Source organism: Periplaneta americana, chromosome 10 (assembly GCF_040183065.1).
Source record: "Periplaneta americana isolate PAMFEO1 chromosome 10, P.americana_PAMFEO1_priV1, whole genome shotgun sequence".
NCBI lineage: Eukaryota > Metazoa > Arthropoda > Insecta > Blattodea > Blattidae > Periplaneta > Periplaneta americana.
In genome coordinates, this window is record NC_091126.1 from 91990783 (window position 1) to 92009558 (window position 18776).

Sequence of the window (18776 nt, forward strand, 5' to 3'; positions counted from 1 at the left end):
TGAATTTCAATGTTGTGAAGGCCATAACTCGGAAATGAAGCATTTCTGGACACATGTTGTAATGAACTATTTTGATTGTCTACATGTGGGGAATACATACCTGAAATTATGCCCCGTATTTTTTAAACACCCTGTATATTTTATATCACATGTCTTACAAATAACACAGAGAACTGACTAGCTTAGTTTGACAAGTTCAAAATGGCCATTAAAGTAGGCCTAAAGTTCAGGAAAAGAAGTCCACATTTTTTTTGCCACTAAATCTCGCAAACAGCACTAGTGAAACTTTTACATGGCGTGTGTGCAAATTTGAATTTGCCGATCGGAATGCTTTCGGTTAACCAATGTTTCGGTTGATCAGTATTCGAATAATCGATGCTCTACTGTACTATATGTTTATGATTTTCTTATGCTAAACCATTATTGTGGCAAGTTAATAAATATTTCCGATTATCCGTGTTTTTTGTTTATTCATTTCATTTTGTCAAGTGATTAACACGAATAATTGAGAGTTTGTTGTGTTTTCATTTGAATAGGTGGGTACATATTGCAGCACTAGAAGAATACTGGAAGCAGAACATGCGGAAGCTCAAACTAAAAAATAATGTGGGATAATTGTGGGTGAAGATTTAATTTGTATATACCGTACTAGGACTTAAGTTGTTCTCAATCTTGGCTTAAGTTTAGATTAAAAAAACAACTACTTGCACATATCAGTACCTTCCAAGTTCCTTCTTTTCAATAAACGATACAATTCAATATTCTCTGTTGCCAATTAATTCGACCTGCATAAGGTGACCAGATTCACGTTGATAGAAAAGAGGACACGAAGCTTCAAAAAGGAGGGCATTGTTCGAAAAAAGAGGTCAGAAAATATGTACTTAGACTTAGGCCTATATTATACTATAAATTACGTCAATATCTACTTCCTTACAAAATATTTGCAGTACAGATTTAGGCTTATATCATACTTAAAACTATTTTTTTAGTTGGTTATTTAACGACGCTGTATCAACTACGAGGTTATTTAGCGTAGATGGGATTGGTGATAGCGAGATGATATTTGGCGAGATGAGGCCGAGGATTCGCCATAGATTACCTGGTATTCACCGTATGGTTGGGAAAAACATCAGAAAAAAACCCAACCACGTAATCAGCCCAAGCAGGGATCGAACTCGCGCTCGAGCGCAACTTCAGACCGGCAGGCAAGCGCCTTAACCGACTGAGCCACACCACCGGTGGCATACTTAAAACTATGTTAATATTACAAAAATAATTATGATGAACTTAATAATAATGCTTTTACAGTTAGCTACATATGAAAGTCAAGGGAATTATATATTATTAAAGAATATAGAAAATATCTACCCTATTTAGATTTAGGCTTAGGTTTATATTATACTTAAAATTATGTCAATACCTATTTTATTACAGTATACTTATGATAAAATTTAATATAAATTGATTTTACAGTTAACTACATATGAAAGCCAAGGGAACTATAATTATTATCAAAATACATAAAAAGACCGCACAAAATGCGAATTTCATATTACTTTCTATGCAAAGAGAGTTATGATCGTTGGCAAAGAGTATATTCTGTCGATGCTGCTGCCACCTACAAGAAAATTACTCGAAAAAGGCATCAAATCAAATAATTTAAAAATATCAGACATACAAGTTACGAAAAGGACATTTCTTGATTTTTTTTTAAATCTGCCCGGACCTCAGACAAAAGCCTAAAAAGGAGGACAAGTCCGAACATAAAAGGACGTCTGGTCACCCTAGGCCTGCATCAAAATATGTATTCTATGAAGAAATTTCCAGCATGTAGAACTTCTCTCATTTGAATTAGTTGCAATACTGTAGCAACAGCATTCAGTGATACAAAATTGTTGGCTTGAATATGTTCATCTTCATTAATGCTAGTCTGGAAGTGTGTTTGCTGTACATACTAAAATTCTACAAAACAATGGTAGCTGGGACTATTGGAAAGCTCAATACAGCATTCCAATGGATGATGATATATTCTCCAAGTATTAACAAATAACAACAAATTATCGCCCAAATCATAACTACTTTCCTAGGACACACTATCTGCCAGCATCATGGACTAGACTCGAGCAGGGTTCTCTAAAGACTAGGTATAATTATCCGCCATTATGGTTCTTTCTTCACTGGTTGCAACTAGCAGATGGAAACAATATTTCTTGCTCTGTTAAACATTTATCATATCATAGTTCCTATGACAGTCAATTAATTATGCTGTAATTTTTATGACCTATTTACGTAGTATAAATATGTTAATTCAATTTCAAAACTCATAATTCAGAAGCCTTGGGCAATGAACATTTTGTAAACAAATTTAAAATTGGCGTGAAGATATCTATAAGACCGTACCATTCTTCCTCTTTCAACAGACAAAAGATGTGTCATGAGTCCTCCACCAAGCAAAAACACTCATTTAACTCGCTGTAACTTGAAAACTAGTACAGACTTTTAGCGGAGACAACTTTTAATAGCAATTTCCATTCATTCCCAACATTTCTCTCACTTTGAACCCAAATTAAAGTGAAAAATGAAAATGTTTGCTGCTGACCAAATTTTAAAGTTGTAAATGTCTATTTTGAACAGATCACTTCGAAGTTAGTACTTTTTTTCTCATTTTTCGAAAAAAAGATTGTGACTTCGAATTTTTTTTCTATGCTTTCCTTAGCCAATGATCTATCAATCATAAAAATTAAAGTGTGACTGATTGATTATCATAGGAGCTATGGCATTATACGTGTTTAACTGAGCGGGAAATATTGTTCTAGTCTGCAATCTGCAACTGGCAGACTGAAGAGTTTCGTAAAAAGAACAGCTTTCAGTGTTGCCACCAGATGTAGCAAATACAGCGAAGCGCTCTGTGTGGTCGAGCTGCTAATATTATTCTTGAAAACATTTCATATTTTTGTATCCTATGGTATTACATTATATATTCTACTTACCAAAATTCCTCCTATCACCCAAAATTGTTTGTTTTAACCCTCCTGCTACCAAGGCTTTTCACAACTTACTGCTACCAAGAGGGGTAATACAATTACCCCCATCAAAATTATATATCGATCTTAGTTAAGTTCTTGAAATATAAACAACTGTTTTGTGTTATTGACTATACACTTACAAAAAAAGTGAAAAAAAAAAAAAAAAACAAAGAATAATCAGCCAATTTTTTTAAATACAGGATGATTCAAAAGTCCTCTTCCATTTTGCTGAAAACATATACGAAAATGAATTCATCTCAGATATGTTACTATGAGGTAACATATATAGTAAATTTACATTTGCCTCTCTTCCATTTCAAGACAAATTCCTCAATGCTGTATAGTTTTGACATGGTGGAAAACACATTTACGAGCAATGACTATAACATAAATCGAAAATCATTTCAGTTAATTTTTGAAATTTAAATATTAGAATGTCATATATACAACCATGAGCATCTCAAAAACATTTGTTTATAATAAAATAAAATAAAAAAAATGAAGTTTAAAAAATAAATAAAAATATAAAACTAATAAATCAAATTTTAGTTCTTTGTTGAAATTCAGATCTTCGAACACCACCTACACTACAATTAGAATCACAATAAAAGGCTCCAATAATAATTAAATCTAACAAAATCACTTTCAGAAAAAACGTAACACACATAAATAAAAAAGTTGGGAACAAAAGTTCATAATAATAAAAATAAGAATATAAGAATTGCTATAAATAACACAAAATAAAATAATTTGGACGCAAACTTAAAAATGAAGCACTGAAGAATTTTCATGACACACTCTACCAAGCGGGATAACAAGATCACCCCAAAAGAATAATGTGAATTACATTGTAAAGTAGATTAATTATTTATGTTATTCTTAATTCAAATTGTTAGTAGACATATAACGGACAAATACATGGAATTTCAAAAAGAAATATGGAGAAAATGAAATTCATTTTGAAAAATCATCAGTGGGGTAAACCTATTACCCCTCTTGGTAGCAGGAGGGTTAAACAATTAACAACAGTCACAAGCTGCATCAGAATTGAGAAACAGTCATGAGACAACAACTTTTTTTACCTAATATTTTTTAAGTTCTCATAATTAATAATTTTCAATGACTTGCAGAGGCTGTGGAACACAGCACTTTTCATATATAATAAAGTTTGGTATAAAGTATCAGTCTAATTGAATTGAATTGAAAGAGGCAGGAAATGGGAGGAGAAATTTAAAAGATACGCAAAAAGGCGTCCTGCAAAGGGAGTTCAGGACTGAGAGAAACTGAATACGTGAGCTCCAAGCTTGTTGGCCACTTGTCTCACTCCGGGTTTCACTGCTCCACTGAAGGAGTTTTGGAAAATTTTGAATGGGAAAAGCCAAAAATGGACGTAACCTCTTAGGTACCACATATGGGATCAGTCTAATGTAATAATACACTATTTTCAATTCTGGCATCTAAGCTTCCACAATTCGAATTAAATATTAATTTTTACATCAGTTTAAACAGAACTTTCAAGAGGAATAAAATAATAATAATAATAATAATACTAATAATAATAATAATAATAATAATAATACTAATAATAATGGTTTATTTAACCTGGCAGAGTTAAAATTAAGTTATCCATTGTCGAATTAACCAATCTCTACTGTATATAAAGAAAAATGTATACAAGTGAAAACTTAGTGTAACAATTGATCTAGAATCAGAACACTGACTACCACTGGCATAGCTTGGTCGGTTAAGGTGCTTGCCTGCCGATCCGAAGTTGCGCTCGGGCGCGGGTTCAATTCCCACTTGGGCTGATTACCTGGTTGGGTTTTTCCGAGGTTTTCCCCAACTGTAAGGCAAATGTCAGGTAACCTATGGCGAGTCCTCGGCCTCATCTCGACAAGTATCATATCACTATCACCAATTCCATCGATGCTAAATAACCTCATAGTTGATACAGTGCCATTAAATAACCAAGTTAAAAAAAATCAGAACTCTGAAAACATTCCATCAACTCAATTCATGGCTAACCATGTGCTGTGTATTAGGGATATCCTTATGTGCATTATTTACAAGAATTTTCTGTTCATCACATCCCAAGCTTTGTAGAGATGATCCCAGATCAGTGATTCTTGCACTTCCAAGGCATTCTCTACCTTTATAGAACACTGCATACTGAAACAGAAGAAAAGTGTATGTAACATCTGAATTTCTATTCTGGTTTTGAATCAATGTTCTACATAATTATTCTCCATTGGAACATAACGCTGAAGCATGACAATGGTTAGCAGATAAGGTGCTAGGTAGCACATGGGAATGATAACTATTTGCTTGGCTTGATGTCACAGGGGGAATAATATTCGGTCAGTTAGAGTATCTCATATTCAGTACTAGTGATACACTGTAAAAATACTGTAATATGGAACATGAAGAGAAAGACGCAGTAAAGTTGAAATTTCTTAACAAGGAGTACAAATTAAATGCGGAAGTAGAAATGAAAAGTGAAGTATGGGACAAAGACTATTATTTAAGGCTTCCATAAAGTGACTACTTTCAAAAGTATTCGACTATCTTGTTCTTTGATATGGGCAATGGTTTAAAATGTAAACACAGATAGTTTAGTTGCAGAACTGAGTTGAATATATTACTAGAGTCGTTAAAATATTTAGCTGCTGCACATATAGGAGATGCATCCTCGGAAAATGACAATGCACTGGCCAGTTGTCACGTTATGCATTATTCCCTACACTACTCCTCTTGACATTGAAATCCGTAATCTTAGGATAGTCCAAGGAAACAATGGTACACAATGACATGCATGCAATAGTCGGAACAGAGTAGTTCTGGTGGTAAGATGTGTGTTGAAAATGGTGCGATATCTCACTGTGGTAGAACGAGTTTGTATTTGTAAAAGTTACTTTGAAAACAATTGAGGTGGTCAGAAGCAAAGGGGTGTAAGTGCACTCACGTTATTTTCTATAAAATGTAATTAAAAGTTACTAAGCATTCGTAAATTCCGTGAAATTTTAATTTTAAGTGTCAATGTGCAATGTAGTTAAAAGATATATCCCTTTACCACTGAATTTTAAATGCTTTAGTTTACCCTGGAAGCATTTAAATATTTTTTTTAGAAATGTCACTTACACCTCTTTACTTCTAACCACCTCAATTATTCTTGCTCAGCTCGAAGAAAGTTTATTGAAACTTATCCCAATGCAGTACCTACTTCAAGAAGTGCCATAAAAGATTGGTGATGAAATTTGAAACCATAGGTTGTACTGGGCAAAAAGCATTCCTGAACATGAACAGTTTTAACAGAGGAAAAACTGGATGTTATTGAAGCCAGCCTAGAGCATTCATCACAAAAAAAAAAAAAAAAAAAAAAGTGACTAAATTTTTCAAACCAAAAGCTTCCCTGTCCAATGTTGTAGGGAATTTATCTATGCTTGCTAAAGATCTTAAAAAGAAGATCATGTAATTATAGTGTGGGGTGCAGGAAACAGCCTAGATTAGGAACCTTAATTATTCAACTGATGGAGGGGAGATATACACAACATTGCACAGAGGAGTGGCTGTACTAATGTGGGTTTTGTCAACCTTTTCCAGAGCCATTACAAGCCATGAATGAATAGGAGGGTTAAGAGTGTAAATCTACGGACTGACTTGGCTGAGTTGGAGAGGGACATGGCCCACATTGATATTATAGACACATCATCCATTGTAAGAGAGGAATACACTAATCATGGACTGGATTTGAATTCTCGAGGCAAGGATTTGTTAACAAGCGTCTCATTGCTGACAGTCTTCAGTTTTATCATGGCAAGTGTAACAATAAAATTCCTGTTGTAATCCATCATAGAGCTCGTCCTTTTCTAGGATAAATAAAAAAGTCACAATAATAACAATAATAATAATAATAATAAAATTAATAATGAACAAAATCAACAAATCGTAATGCAAACAACATTCAGTTTATTTCATCAGAATATAAATATAACAAATAAGACTGATGAACTCCTTGCATCCTTAGATTCCGAACATTTAAATCCGAATGTGCTATGTATTATCGAACACCATAAGATGAAATAACAGAAAATATTGTCTCTCTCACTGGAAGGATATAAATTAGGTGCTAGTTACTGCAGACAAACTCTTGAGGATTGAGACATGAGTATATTTCTCAGATCTGATTTTAATCTAAAAAATATTGATCTTTCACATTTTTGCAAAGACAGGATTTAGAAATTTGTGCTGTTGAATTAGAAAATAAAACATAATTTCATTATGATATGTCTATACAGAGCATCACCTGGAGACTACGAAAATTTTATTCATTTATTGGAAAAGACACTGGAATACTTATATAAACTGAAACATGAATGCATTACTTGCGGAGATATCAACGTCAATTGCCTAACAGAAAGCAATAGAAAAGATCAACTAAATTCAATGCTAGCACCTTTCAATTTAATTTACAAAGTAAATTTTCCGTATATCGCAAACAACCCCAAATTAATGGTATTTCGGATCATGATGCTCAACTCCTAAATACAAATATTAACATATCATCAAAAAAATCAACTAAAGTGAGATTCAGAAATGTAAACAGGGAATAATTAAATAATTTTGATATAAATTTAAAAAATGAAACATGAGAATCAATATGTAGTGAAAGTGATATGAATAGTAAATTCAACTAGTTCCATGAAACATTTCTAAATATTTTTGAATCCAGTTTTCCTGTAAAGTATAAAAATGAAAAAATATGCAACAATAGATGGATTACACAAAGTATTAAAATCTCATACAAAACCAAGAGATCATTACATATATACAGAGCAGAAATAATAATACAAACTTAAAATAACGCTATAAAAATTATTCAAAAAAATTACACAAAGTGATCCAAAAAGCTAAAGAATTACACTATAAAGGTAGGTGCTCACTTACCGGAAAAAATTAGTTTGTTGCATTCGAATTTTTATCACAATATTGCTCATTGTTCGCATTTCTGAATGAATAATCGAATGGTGTTGTGATTTACCACTAGAGCACATTATTTCATTGTAGTGTTCTGAACTGAACGTGGAAATAAAATGAATATCTCTGTAACTTAAATAAACTATGAAGGACATGTTATTAGAGGAGAAAAATTTGCTCCGGCACCGAGAATCGAACCTGGGTCCTTGGTTCTATGTACCAAGTGCTCTAACCACTGAGGTACACCGAAATTCAATCCACAGCACCGGATCGAATCCCTCTCCTCTAGTGTTTTTCCCTTTGTGGTCTGACTTCAAGTTCGACATATATGTTGACATACATATATTAAGTCAACTGCCATTATACAAGGAGCGCAATCAATTGAGTGACTTGGTGGCCAGGATTTCACAGTCATATCCATGTCATATCAACAGGTAAGAGACGCTAGCCTGAGGATGCAGTGTGCTGATGACTGCTGTAGTAGATTATATTATAAACCTCTTCTGTATATATTTCAACTAGGCTGTGACTATAAATTAAGACTTTATAGGACTATTAATATATATATTTTTTTATTTGACTTGTTCCATATTCTAGCTGTGAAGCAATGTACGAATACCATGGAATGTTAATAAATACAATACAATACAATACAAACCATATAAGTACACACATATTCATGCTTTCCAGGAAGGTGATCTGGTTCAAAGTGAATATTGCAATCGATTTCTAAATTCAGTTCAAAGTGGTAAAATTAATTCACAGCTCCTTTACTTCTCAGACAAATCTTGGTTTCTTTTAAATGGACGTGTGAACTCACAGAATTGTCAGTATTGTCTTTCAAAAAACTTGTGATTCTACACGAAACTTCCCTGTCCTCATTATTACCAGAAAATTGCTGTATGGTGTACAATAATTGCAATTTTTTTTTATCTCAGTAGGTTATTTTACGATGCTTTATCAACATCTTAGGTTATTTAGCATCTGAATGAGATGAAGGTGATAATGCTGGTGAAATAAGTCCAGGGTCCAGCACCGAAAGTTACCCAGCATTTGCTCATATTGGGTTGAGGGAAAACCTCGGAGAAAACCTCAACCAGGTAACTTGTCCCAACCGGGAATCGAACCTGGGCCATCTGGTTTCGCAGCCAGACGCGCTAACCATTACTCCAAAGGTGTGGACAATAAGAACAAGGAAAATAATAGGTCCAGTAGGACAATAAATGCGGATCGGTATCAAACAATAATCTTAAGGCCAATTCTTCATCAGTTAACAGAAGAGAAACAATTGTATGTTTGTTTTTAACATGGTTCTGTGACTGCACATTAGCTCAAGAATCATTACATAAAATAAGTGAGGTGTTTGATAATACAGCAATTGGTGTTGGTTTATGGCTGTCGCATTCTCACAATAATTTAACTATTTGTGATTTTTATTTATGGAGTAGTTTGAAATACAAAGTGTTTCGCACAAATCAGCAAATATTAGAGGAACATGGGGCTAATACTGAGCATTAAAAAAGAAGTGTGACAACTTATTAGTGATAAATCAAGCTTGTACGAGTGGAAGGACGACACTTTTAGCATCTACTGTAAGACAAGTTTCATAATCCATTTCTGCTTCCACCGTTGTACGCAACATTTTACCAGATGATGCTCGACCTGTCACCTCGGAGTAAGAGCCTGTGCCATGGCACCCATATACATATCCAGCTTATTGGTTTAACATTACAAACTTTTGTAACTTTCATTTTGTATCAGATTCCGATAAAAAATTATTTTATATATGATTAGTAAGTATGTTCCAATTTATGAAATTCATGCTTGCAACAATGATCACATGATTAGAATGTGCAAAGTTGGCGATGTAGACACAACAAAAAGTTTTCTGTGTTCTTGGACTGGCTGAAACGAAATCTGTGAAGCGTGTACAACAAAATTTTCCCCGTGAATTTAACCTCAGGTGTCACGACGATGTTCCCTCCTATGTGAGCAATGTGAAATGGGGCAGACAGTTACGAGAAACTATAGTCTTTTGTCTACTCGTGGGAAGAATAGCAAACGGAATGTATCTGCAGAAAATGTGGAAAGGATTTGTATGGCCTTCGTAAGAAGTCTGAAGAAATCAATTCAATGCACCAGTGTAGAGCTCGGCATTTCACGGTTCACAGTTCATGATGTAGTCCACAAAAGATTATGTCTACTGGCCTACAAGATTCAGTTACATCAGCGAATCTCTACTGATGACAAACATAAACGACAAACATTTGCTGCAGATATTTTGAATAAAATTGAAGAGGATGGTGCTTTCCTGGATAAAGTGTGCTTCTCTGATGAACCAACTTTCAACGTGTGTGGGAAAATTAACAGACATAATTGTCGTATCTGGGGTAGTGAAAATCCTCGTGAGGTCGAAAGAGACTCACCAAAATTAAATGTGTGGTGTGCACTAGTGAAAAATAGAAAAACAGGATAACAGGTTTGTTTTACTTCACTGAGAAAACAGTGACAGGAACAAATTATTTGGATATGTTGGAAAATCACGCTGTGCCTCAAATACCTCTTGGGAACATTTTCCAGCAATATGGGGCCTCGCCCCACCTTGTAGTCGAGCTGCGAGAATTTTTGGATGAGTTCCCCAGTCGATGGATTGGAAGAGGGGCTTGACCTCCACGCTCCCCAGATATGATCCTACGGACTTTTGCCTATGGTGTTTTTTTGAAGGACCAAGTGTACAGCACTCCTGTGGGGAACTTAGATCACTTGCAACGAAAGATTTATCAAGCCATCACCAATGTCACACTGCAAAGGTTATTGAATAGCTGGATGGAGGTAGACATCTGCTGGGCCACTGTGGGTGCACATGTTGAAATTATTTGAAATGTATCATAAATGGCATGACTTTCTCTATTAGACAATATCAGTTTTTTAATTAAGTCTGGCTTACTTTGAAATATATACTCCCTCAAAAGTGTTAAACCTATAGGCCGGACATGGTGTATATTAAGGTTCCTTTATAATATTAGTACATACTACATTGTACATTTGTTTCTTATATAATTAATTTATAAAGTTACATAATCATTCAAAACTGACTAAAAGAATATTCTGTTTGTTGTCATGCCAATTAATGTTTTAAAATGACAGTGTAAGAGACTGTATTGAGATAGCCTTGAGCATGGTGGTAAGATGAGCCAACTAGATTTAAACATGTTCATTATGAGTGCAGTATGCTTGACCTTATTAGGTTCGAGGTTGGGAGACTTGATGCAAGATGAGCAAGCAAATCGATTGTCTTGCAGTATTCTACTGTACATCATCCTTGGTGGTTGAGTTGTTACCATGCTCTCGTATGGATTCAAGGTTTATTGGTCCAAATCTGGAAGTAGGTTATGTATTGTGTTAGCAAGACTTCAATCGAACATAGATTTGCAACATGTAATGGTACCCGAAATGATTGAAATGGTTCCAGGGAGAATTTACTGACCATTCCTCGCTCACATCAAAATTAACTTTGCTAGTCACCATCCTCTGTCACACCTTTACTGGTCTCCACTTCAGAAATTAAATTTTACACTGTTAAACTAGCAGAATCCATGGTTGTTCTACATAGATAACCATATTTGGAAGCATTAGAAATCAAATAACCGAGTCAGTAAAGGCATTCACAGAATGATGTACTTCAGGAAAGTTTCAATATGTAGCCTCCAAACTTCCATGGACCTATTGCATAAAGCTAAAATTACTATTTTACTAGTGAAAAGTTAGTAAATAAGTAAAAGAACAGTCATTTTCGTTGCATAAATCTGTACTGGTAAATTTGTCACGACAAGTGACAAGCACTGTAATTATAGGGAAGACCAGATAACTTGATACCCTAAGGGTGAAACCTAACCATTTTTCCCCCATTACTACAAATGCTAGTGGATTATGGTGATTTTCTAGTTTGAAGGTTGAATTTTCTTTTGCCAACTTCGTTTCGAATTTCGATACTGACAAATACTATAAATGGTAGTGATTTTGTAACTGGCATGTTGGCAGCTGAGGCAAATATCGACAATATTTGCCGGTACTGGAGTTCCATGAAATTAAAATTGTACTAGATTTCTCAGCCGGTTACTGGAAGATAGTGAAATTCGAACTTATTAATAATTAATTAATATTAGTATTAATATTAATACATAATAGTTATTATATGTGTTGCGTTGTGGTTATAATTCAAGAATAGTCAGATAAGTACGAATAAATATAATATATTTGGGCGTGATAATGCACGTGGGTAATGGATAGAAATATTATTTCAAATTTTAATGAATTTCTTTCGTGTTTAGATTTTTATTACTATGTCAAAAAAATGAAATAGTGTTGCAGTGACTCCTCCAAGGAAGAAAATGTGTGGCATTCAGAGTACGCTTCAGAAATCTGTAGTTCACGTGTATAATGAGTTGAAGAAAGAAGATAATGAAGAAGGAATTATGCTAACGGAGACAGCAATTACAACCAGAATAGGAAAATTATTAGGAGTAAGTATTCTTAAGCATACATTTCAAAGTGGTATTCAGTTTTAGGAGTTTGCACTAATAATTTCATGATTGTGGTCAAACAAAACAAATTTTTAGGTTAGGCCTACATGTTTAATCAAGTCAGTGATTTTCATATTGCCAAACTAAATACATTTAAGATACTGTAATACTGCAGTAGGTGATAGCTTAAATACATTTACAAATTAGACGAACAAATAATCAAACAGCACGAAAGTAAATTTCCAGTTTTCTCTTTTGGTATTAAATTAACCGTTCAGATCACAATTTACATGCCACATCGGCCAAAGAAAATACAAGTCATATTGTAATTATTAACTTGATATTGCAGCAAATATTACATGAATGTTGGCCTGTTATGGTGCTTAAAAATAATTCAGTTTTATATAATAACTATATAACATACTCTATAAAGCATAGGAACATTGACTCTGGCTGAATAATTTATTCATGACTGGTCTAAGTAATATTAAATATGGTGTTTCTTCAGAAAAGCTACCCCACCCAAAGTACTTGTTAAGATATAACACTCGAGAGGACGAGGACGCACTACTGGGAAACTAACCATTTCTCTTCGTCCTGGACCTCTCGCATGTTATATTGGTAATTAGTAACAAGTTTGAGGGAGGGACTACAACAATGCATTAGAATATACAGGTAAGTGTTAAAGGATTTTTGTGCTGAAAGTATTTGTGGCTGTGCACTAAAACCACGTGTTCATCACTATGTAAATATCACTGAAATCAATTAAACAAAATAAAATTATGCCTTCTTTGGTGTAGCTTTTCTGGAGAATTACCTAAATATTAGCCTACTTAAACCTATTGTAGACCGAACCTAACATGTTGATCATTTTCTATTCATATAGCTGTAAATGTTGGTATCATGCATGAATTTTATGATATAACAATTTTTAGAAGTGTTATGTTATTGTTTGTTATTACAGCTTGGCTTTACTACAGCCACGAAAGTGATAAATTCACACAAGGGGACCCCACTCGTGACACGAGGAAAACATAGACTACGTAAACATCCAGTGACTGATGCTGATGATTTTACGAAAGATGCAATTGCGAGATTTATTTATGACAAGTTACATAAAGGTAGGGAAGTTACAGGAATTATTGTGTTGATTTATGCAATGTAATTCTGATATTAGTCATAGGCCTATGTATAAAAATATGGCATAATTTTCATTTACTGTTACAAGGGAAGTACTAACAGCAGCAAAAGTTCTGGAACATACGAATGATGATTATGAAACATATTTATTTAGAGTATCCTTATCATCGGTGAAAAAAATTTTGAAAGAGATGAAATTTCTATGGAGCAAAGGGGATCCTTATACACATGTATGAGAAAGTGATGTTATTCGTTTTTAAGAGAATATATAAGAAATGTGGAGCGTGAGAACCCTAAACCCGTAGTATTCTTGGATGAGACTTGGATTTTTATGAATGGTAAATTTCAATGTATTGTGAGACATTGAGTGATTGAATTTTTTACTAACAAATAGGTTAACACTTATGTGGAATATGAAATTGCAATTAATATAGGCTACTAGTAATGAATTCAGGTGGGAACAACATGTTTTGCAATTAATAGTTTCATATTATAACTAGAGGTTAGTTATAAAATTCTTGAACGGTTTTCCTGTCTTTAAAATTTTCGTGTCTCTTAGAGTGTCAATGTGAATTGCTTTTCTCTCTCTGTTTTTTTAAGTAGGATCACCCACTTATTCATGAAATAAACCAGGTGAAGTTTCCAGTGACATGAATGGTGTTATTCATAGACCAACAAATGAGGGTGGAAGATTAGATGCCGGAACGAAAGGTGGATTTATACTCAGTAAGTTATATTGATTTATATTTTACATAAATTTGGCAAGAGTAATTTTTTAAATCAGGGTACAAAAATATAAAAATTGGTGACTAAATAAAAACGTGGGAAAGCCTTTCACCAAAGAGGATCTCATGTCATGTTATGTTATGTTTTATTTTCTTTATTTAAATGCTGTGAATTCATGTGACGTAATTATATGCCCAGGTATAATTTTTATTGCAGGTGCTGATTTAATTTTTTCATGCAATTGAAAGAAAAGTCAGGACTACCATAGTGCTATGAATAGCCCTGTAGTTGAGAAGTGGGTGCAAACACAGTTGTTGACCTGAGAACATTAGGGCAATGTGTTATTGTCATGGATAGTGCTGCATATCATAGCAGACTTGTGAAAAATCAGCCAATAACAAAATGGAGGAAAGAACAGCTACTGGTGATTGCAACTGAATATAATAGATTTGTTGTACTAAATGATAAGAGTTGATGGTGTGAAATCACCTTTTGATATTACATTGCAATATTAATTTCCATACTTTACAGTCATTATTATTATTATTATTATTATTATTATTATTATTATCCTTACTACTACTACTACTACTACTACTTATAGATGCTACTTTTTTCTTTCAGGTGAAATTGAATCTACATAAGAATCCTAAAACAACAGAGCCTTGCCAATTACTGTTCTGAAGCGGCCTTGTCTTATGTGTTGTGTCTATATACAATTAATTCTTTCAGTTTTTTTTCCCCTTTAATGTAATGAAGTTGTTGGTTGATTGATACCAAGTGTTCAGCAGTTGATGTCATTTGTTATCTTGCACTCCAATATTTAACCAGATGATTGAAAGCTGTGTAAAGTTAAACAGTCAAGACAATGATCCATATCTTCATTGAGATTTCAGAAATGGCATGGGGAGATTCTGAAATATCAGTTCTTTGTAAATATTTGAGACAATCATGGCCTGTGATAATATGAGTACTGCCACTGTAGATTTTCATAGAAGTTCAGTTATTAAATTAGGTGTATTATTTTTACTATGTATTGTACTATATTTTTGTTTCGCTTAATTGATGAATTATATATGCTGTAAATTGAATAGTAGACTGTAGGTCTATAGCTTAACTGATGAATTGTATGTGCTGTAAATTAAATAGTAGGCTGTATACCACAAGTGATGAATTGTTTATGCTTGTAATGTGAAGTAATTTGCATGATATTTATTATCAGTTTCTGTATATTTCAACTGATTGAATTGTTTATACTTTTAAATTGAATTAACTTGCTTGCTATGTATTATATTTTATAGCTTAACTGATGAATAATTGTTTAGGTTTGTCAATTTAATAATCTGAGTGCCATGTACTTCATATTTTTAGTGGAGCCACCAATGTAGCTTAGTCGGTAGACTCGTTGGCCTGCAAATTCAGAGCTGCACTCGAGGGTAGTTTGGATCCCCCATTTGGTCTGATTAGTTGGTTTCTTCTGAGGATTTTACTCCATCGTGGAGCGGATGCCGGATGGCCTATTGCAATTTTTTCATTTGCTTTAGAATCATTCCGATTTTTGTTACCACATTGTCATGTTCTGATCTTGTTATTCTTTTAACAGTGTGGTAAGATGCAGGTATAGATAACCTTACAGTAATTTTGCTACCTTTCAGCTACCTCATTACCTCCCACTCCATAAAGTTCATGGATCCACGGAAGTACCAGTCGTCGATGTAATTCGACCATTTTGCTTAAAATATTAAAACACTGTAAAATATTGAGATTTCATGCTGTTACGTCCATTACTGCAGCAAGAACATCTGATTTTGAATCTGATAGTATGACAGCCTTCTCAGATTTATGAAGTCGATACTGGAGATTTTGTAAGCTTAAAAGTGTATCTAAATTTTCACTATCAAAATTAGTCAGTGTTTGAACTTAGTTAGTTAGTTAGTTAGTTAGTTAGTTAGTGGCGTTTAAAAAGGGCGCGTCAGCTACTATGGCTATTTGCGCCCTTATCTAAAATCTTTCACTAAACACAAACACAATACAATAACCAGAATGTTTAAAAAACTAAAAAGCGTTGTCACGGTTAAAATGGGGCAAACAAGTGTTTGAATATAATTCCCTGTAAAAGGGAATATACTGGTATTGTACTACAACACCACTACATCTATGGCTTGGTAAACAGGATCCATCTATAAAAAATACTGTATGTAGTCACTCACTGACCAGATCATTTATCGTTTCTAATGATTTTTAAAATGTCTGGAGAAGTATCACATTTCTTAACATCATCTGTTAAAGTTAACTTATATACTATTCATTTTGAAATAACTTGGGATTGTGTTTTATTAGTAAAGTTTCCCTTAATTGAGCAAGTTTGAGTTCTCCAAGTAGAGTCAAAAAGTCTGTTGGGATTTTGGCTCAGTTTATTAATATTTGTGGACTGTGATTTTTTTGTTCTAGACAACCATATTATCTGCAAATGATGAGATTATCATAAGATCTATTTCTTTAGTTAGACCATCGACATTAATATTGGAAAATGTATTCCTGAAAACAACAATGTGGGAAGCCCAGATGAATCTGTCTCTATTTACATATTTGTGACAATGAATCAAATAATCAAGTCACTGACCCAGTGTAACACTTTATCATGGACACCCTAAGTTTGCAATTTCTTAAGTGATTTATATCTACAGAGCCATATGATCCTTGAAAATAAATTAAAATTGTTAAGTTGTTTTGTTTTCTGTTTAAAATATCTTTAATATCTTGACTAAAATTTAAAATCTGTCCATTTGTTGAATGCAATTCTCTAAAGTCAACCCAATAAAATGAAAGTTAGTTACTAGATTCCAGGAACCAATTCAATCTATGAAATCATCTCTTCCATAATTTTGGCTATCATACTAGTAAGTGGTATCTGTCGATAACTCGAAAAGATATTAGTTGAATAATTGCTTTTCAAAATTGATGTTATGATAGATTTTCTCCAGACAGATATTGTATTTTAGATGAGATTACAAGATAAAAGTAGTGAGTTTGCTTGTTTGCCAACATGTTTAAGAAAATCAGCATGTGTATTGTCTGGAATTGGAGATGTTTTGGGTCTTATGTTATTAAATTAATAGTAATATTCAGTTCTTGATTAAATATTGTTATATAAAGTAGATAGTAGATTTAATATTTCTTTCAGTTTTTCCTTAATAGTCTGACGTACACAGATAAAACTAACACCCACACCACCAACTAATCTAATAGAAATTAAAATATAATGAAATGTAGAAAAAGTAATTAAAATTATAAATACACGTAATAAACCATAACCCCCTAATTTCAACAATATACTATTTTATTCCCTTTTACAGCTTGTAGATAATTATTAATTATAGTTATTACTTATTAGCATAATATTTATTGAAGTTATTGGCTATTTCACTTTGTTTGAAAGATGTTATTGTGTACAAAAAGCATTTTTTGATGATCGTTTCATGCTGTATGTTGTGTATAAATCTATGATTTCTGGCCATCTGTTCTGTGTAATCCATCTTTTGTATAGAATTAATAAAATATTCTTTTGGTAGTAATTATTTTATTAATTGAGTATTTAATTTTCACGAGCTCACATTTCTTGAATCATTTGTTTTTTCTTATTTAAATTTAAGACATAAGAGCCAAAAAGAGACTTCACAGTTATGTATCATACATTTTTTCAATGACAGACGTGGAGTTGCAGAAATAATAAGTGTAAGTGTAGCATTATTAAGCAATTTACAAACAAATGAAATCTTTAAAAAGGTATCTAGAAGTGAAATTACTTATGGCTTTTAAGGACCAAAATTATTTTTGTAAGTTGAGTTATTATTATTATTATTTCAGTTTTAGCCTAGTTGTATTATCCATTTCCTTACTAATTTCAAAAGATAATCAGAAGTTCATTCGAATTCCAACCAAAAGTCAATTGGTTATTAATTTATCTACCTTTAGGAAGTACAGTATATGTACGCTGGAATCTTTGAAGTGAAGTGACAATAATTTAATTGGTCTTGGAACAGATTTGATTCTTGAATATTATATACTATACTTTGTTGTATATTTACGTCTAGTAACCTATTAATGCTAATACTAATAATAATGTAAAGGAATAAAAGAATAGAACATAGCAATACATTTCTCATTATTATTGAAACTATTTAGAATAACCTTCCAACATTAAGGTAAAGTACGGTGAGTAAAGAAGTCATTCAGTACATAGGATCGTGATTTTACTACATGTGGTGATATCTGGTAACAGTTGGCAACACTGACAAGGCGGAAATATTTGCTGTTTGGGAACTGAACTTACGTGACCCTCACTATACTAGAGTCGACGGCAATTCGGAAGGTGGTTGTCTGCTAG

At 33.2% G+C, this 18776-nt stretch overlaps 1 protein-coding gene and 1 long non-coding RNA gene across 7 annotated transcripts in view; one reads left to right on the top strand and one right to left on the bottom strand.

Moving 5' to 3' along the window:
* Positions 1-18776, bottom strand: part of LOC138707888 (mitochondrial tRNA-specific 2-thiouridylase 1) — an 88377-nt gene that overhangs the window by 25630 nt on the left and 43971 nt on the right. For 5 of the 6 annotated variants that reach the window (XM_069837926.1, XM_069837925.1, XM_069837923.1 and 2 more), the window contains one exon: positions 5052-5195. In XM_069837926.1, the coding sequence (XP_069694027.1) occupies positions 5052-5195 (144 nt within the window). Of the gene's footprint in view, positions 1-5051; positions 5196-6403; positions 11380-18776 lie in introns of those variants that run through there. The other variant, XM_069837927.1, reaches the window with a different exon arrangement.
* On the top strand, positions 11401-14203 carry LOC138707889 (uncharacterized). The gene is made up of 3 exons (XR_011334416.1): positions 11401-12523; positions 13488-13644; positions 13752-14203. It is a non-coding gene; the product is annotated as an uncharacterized lncRNA (long non-coding RNA).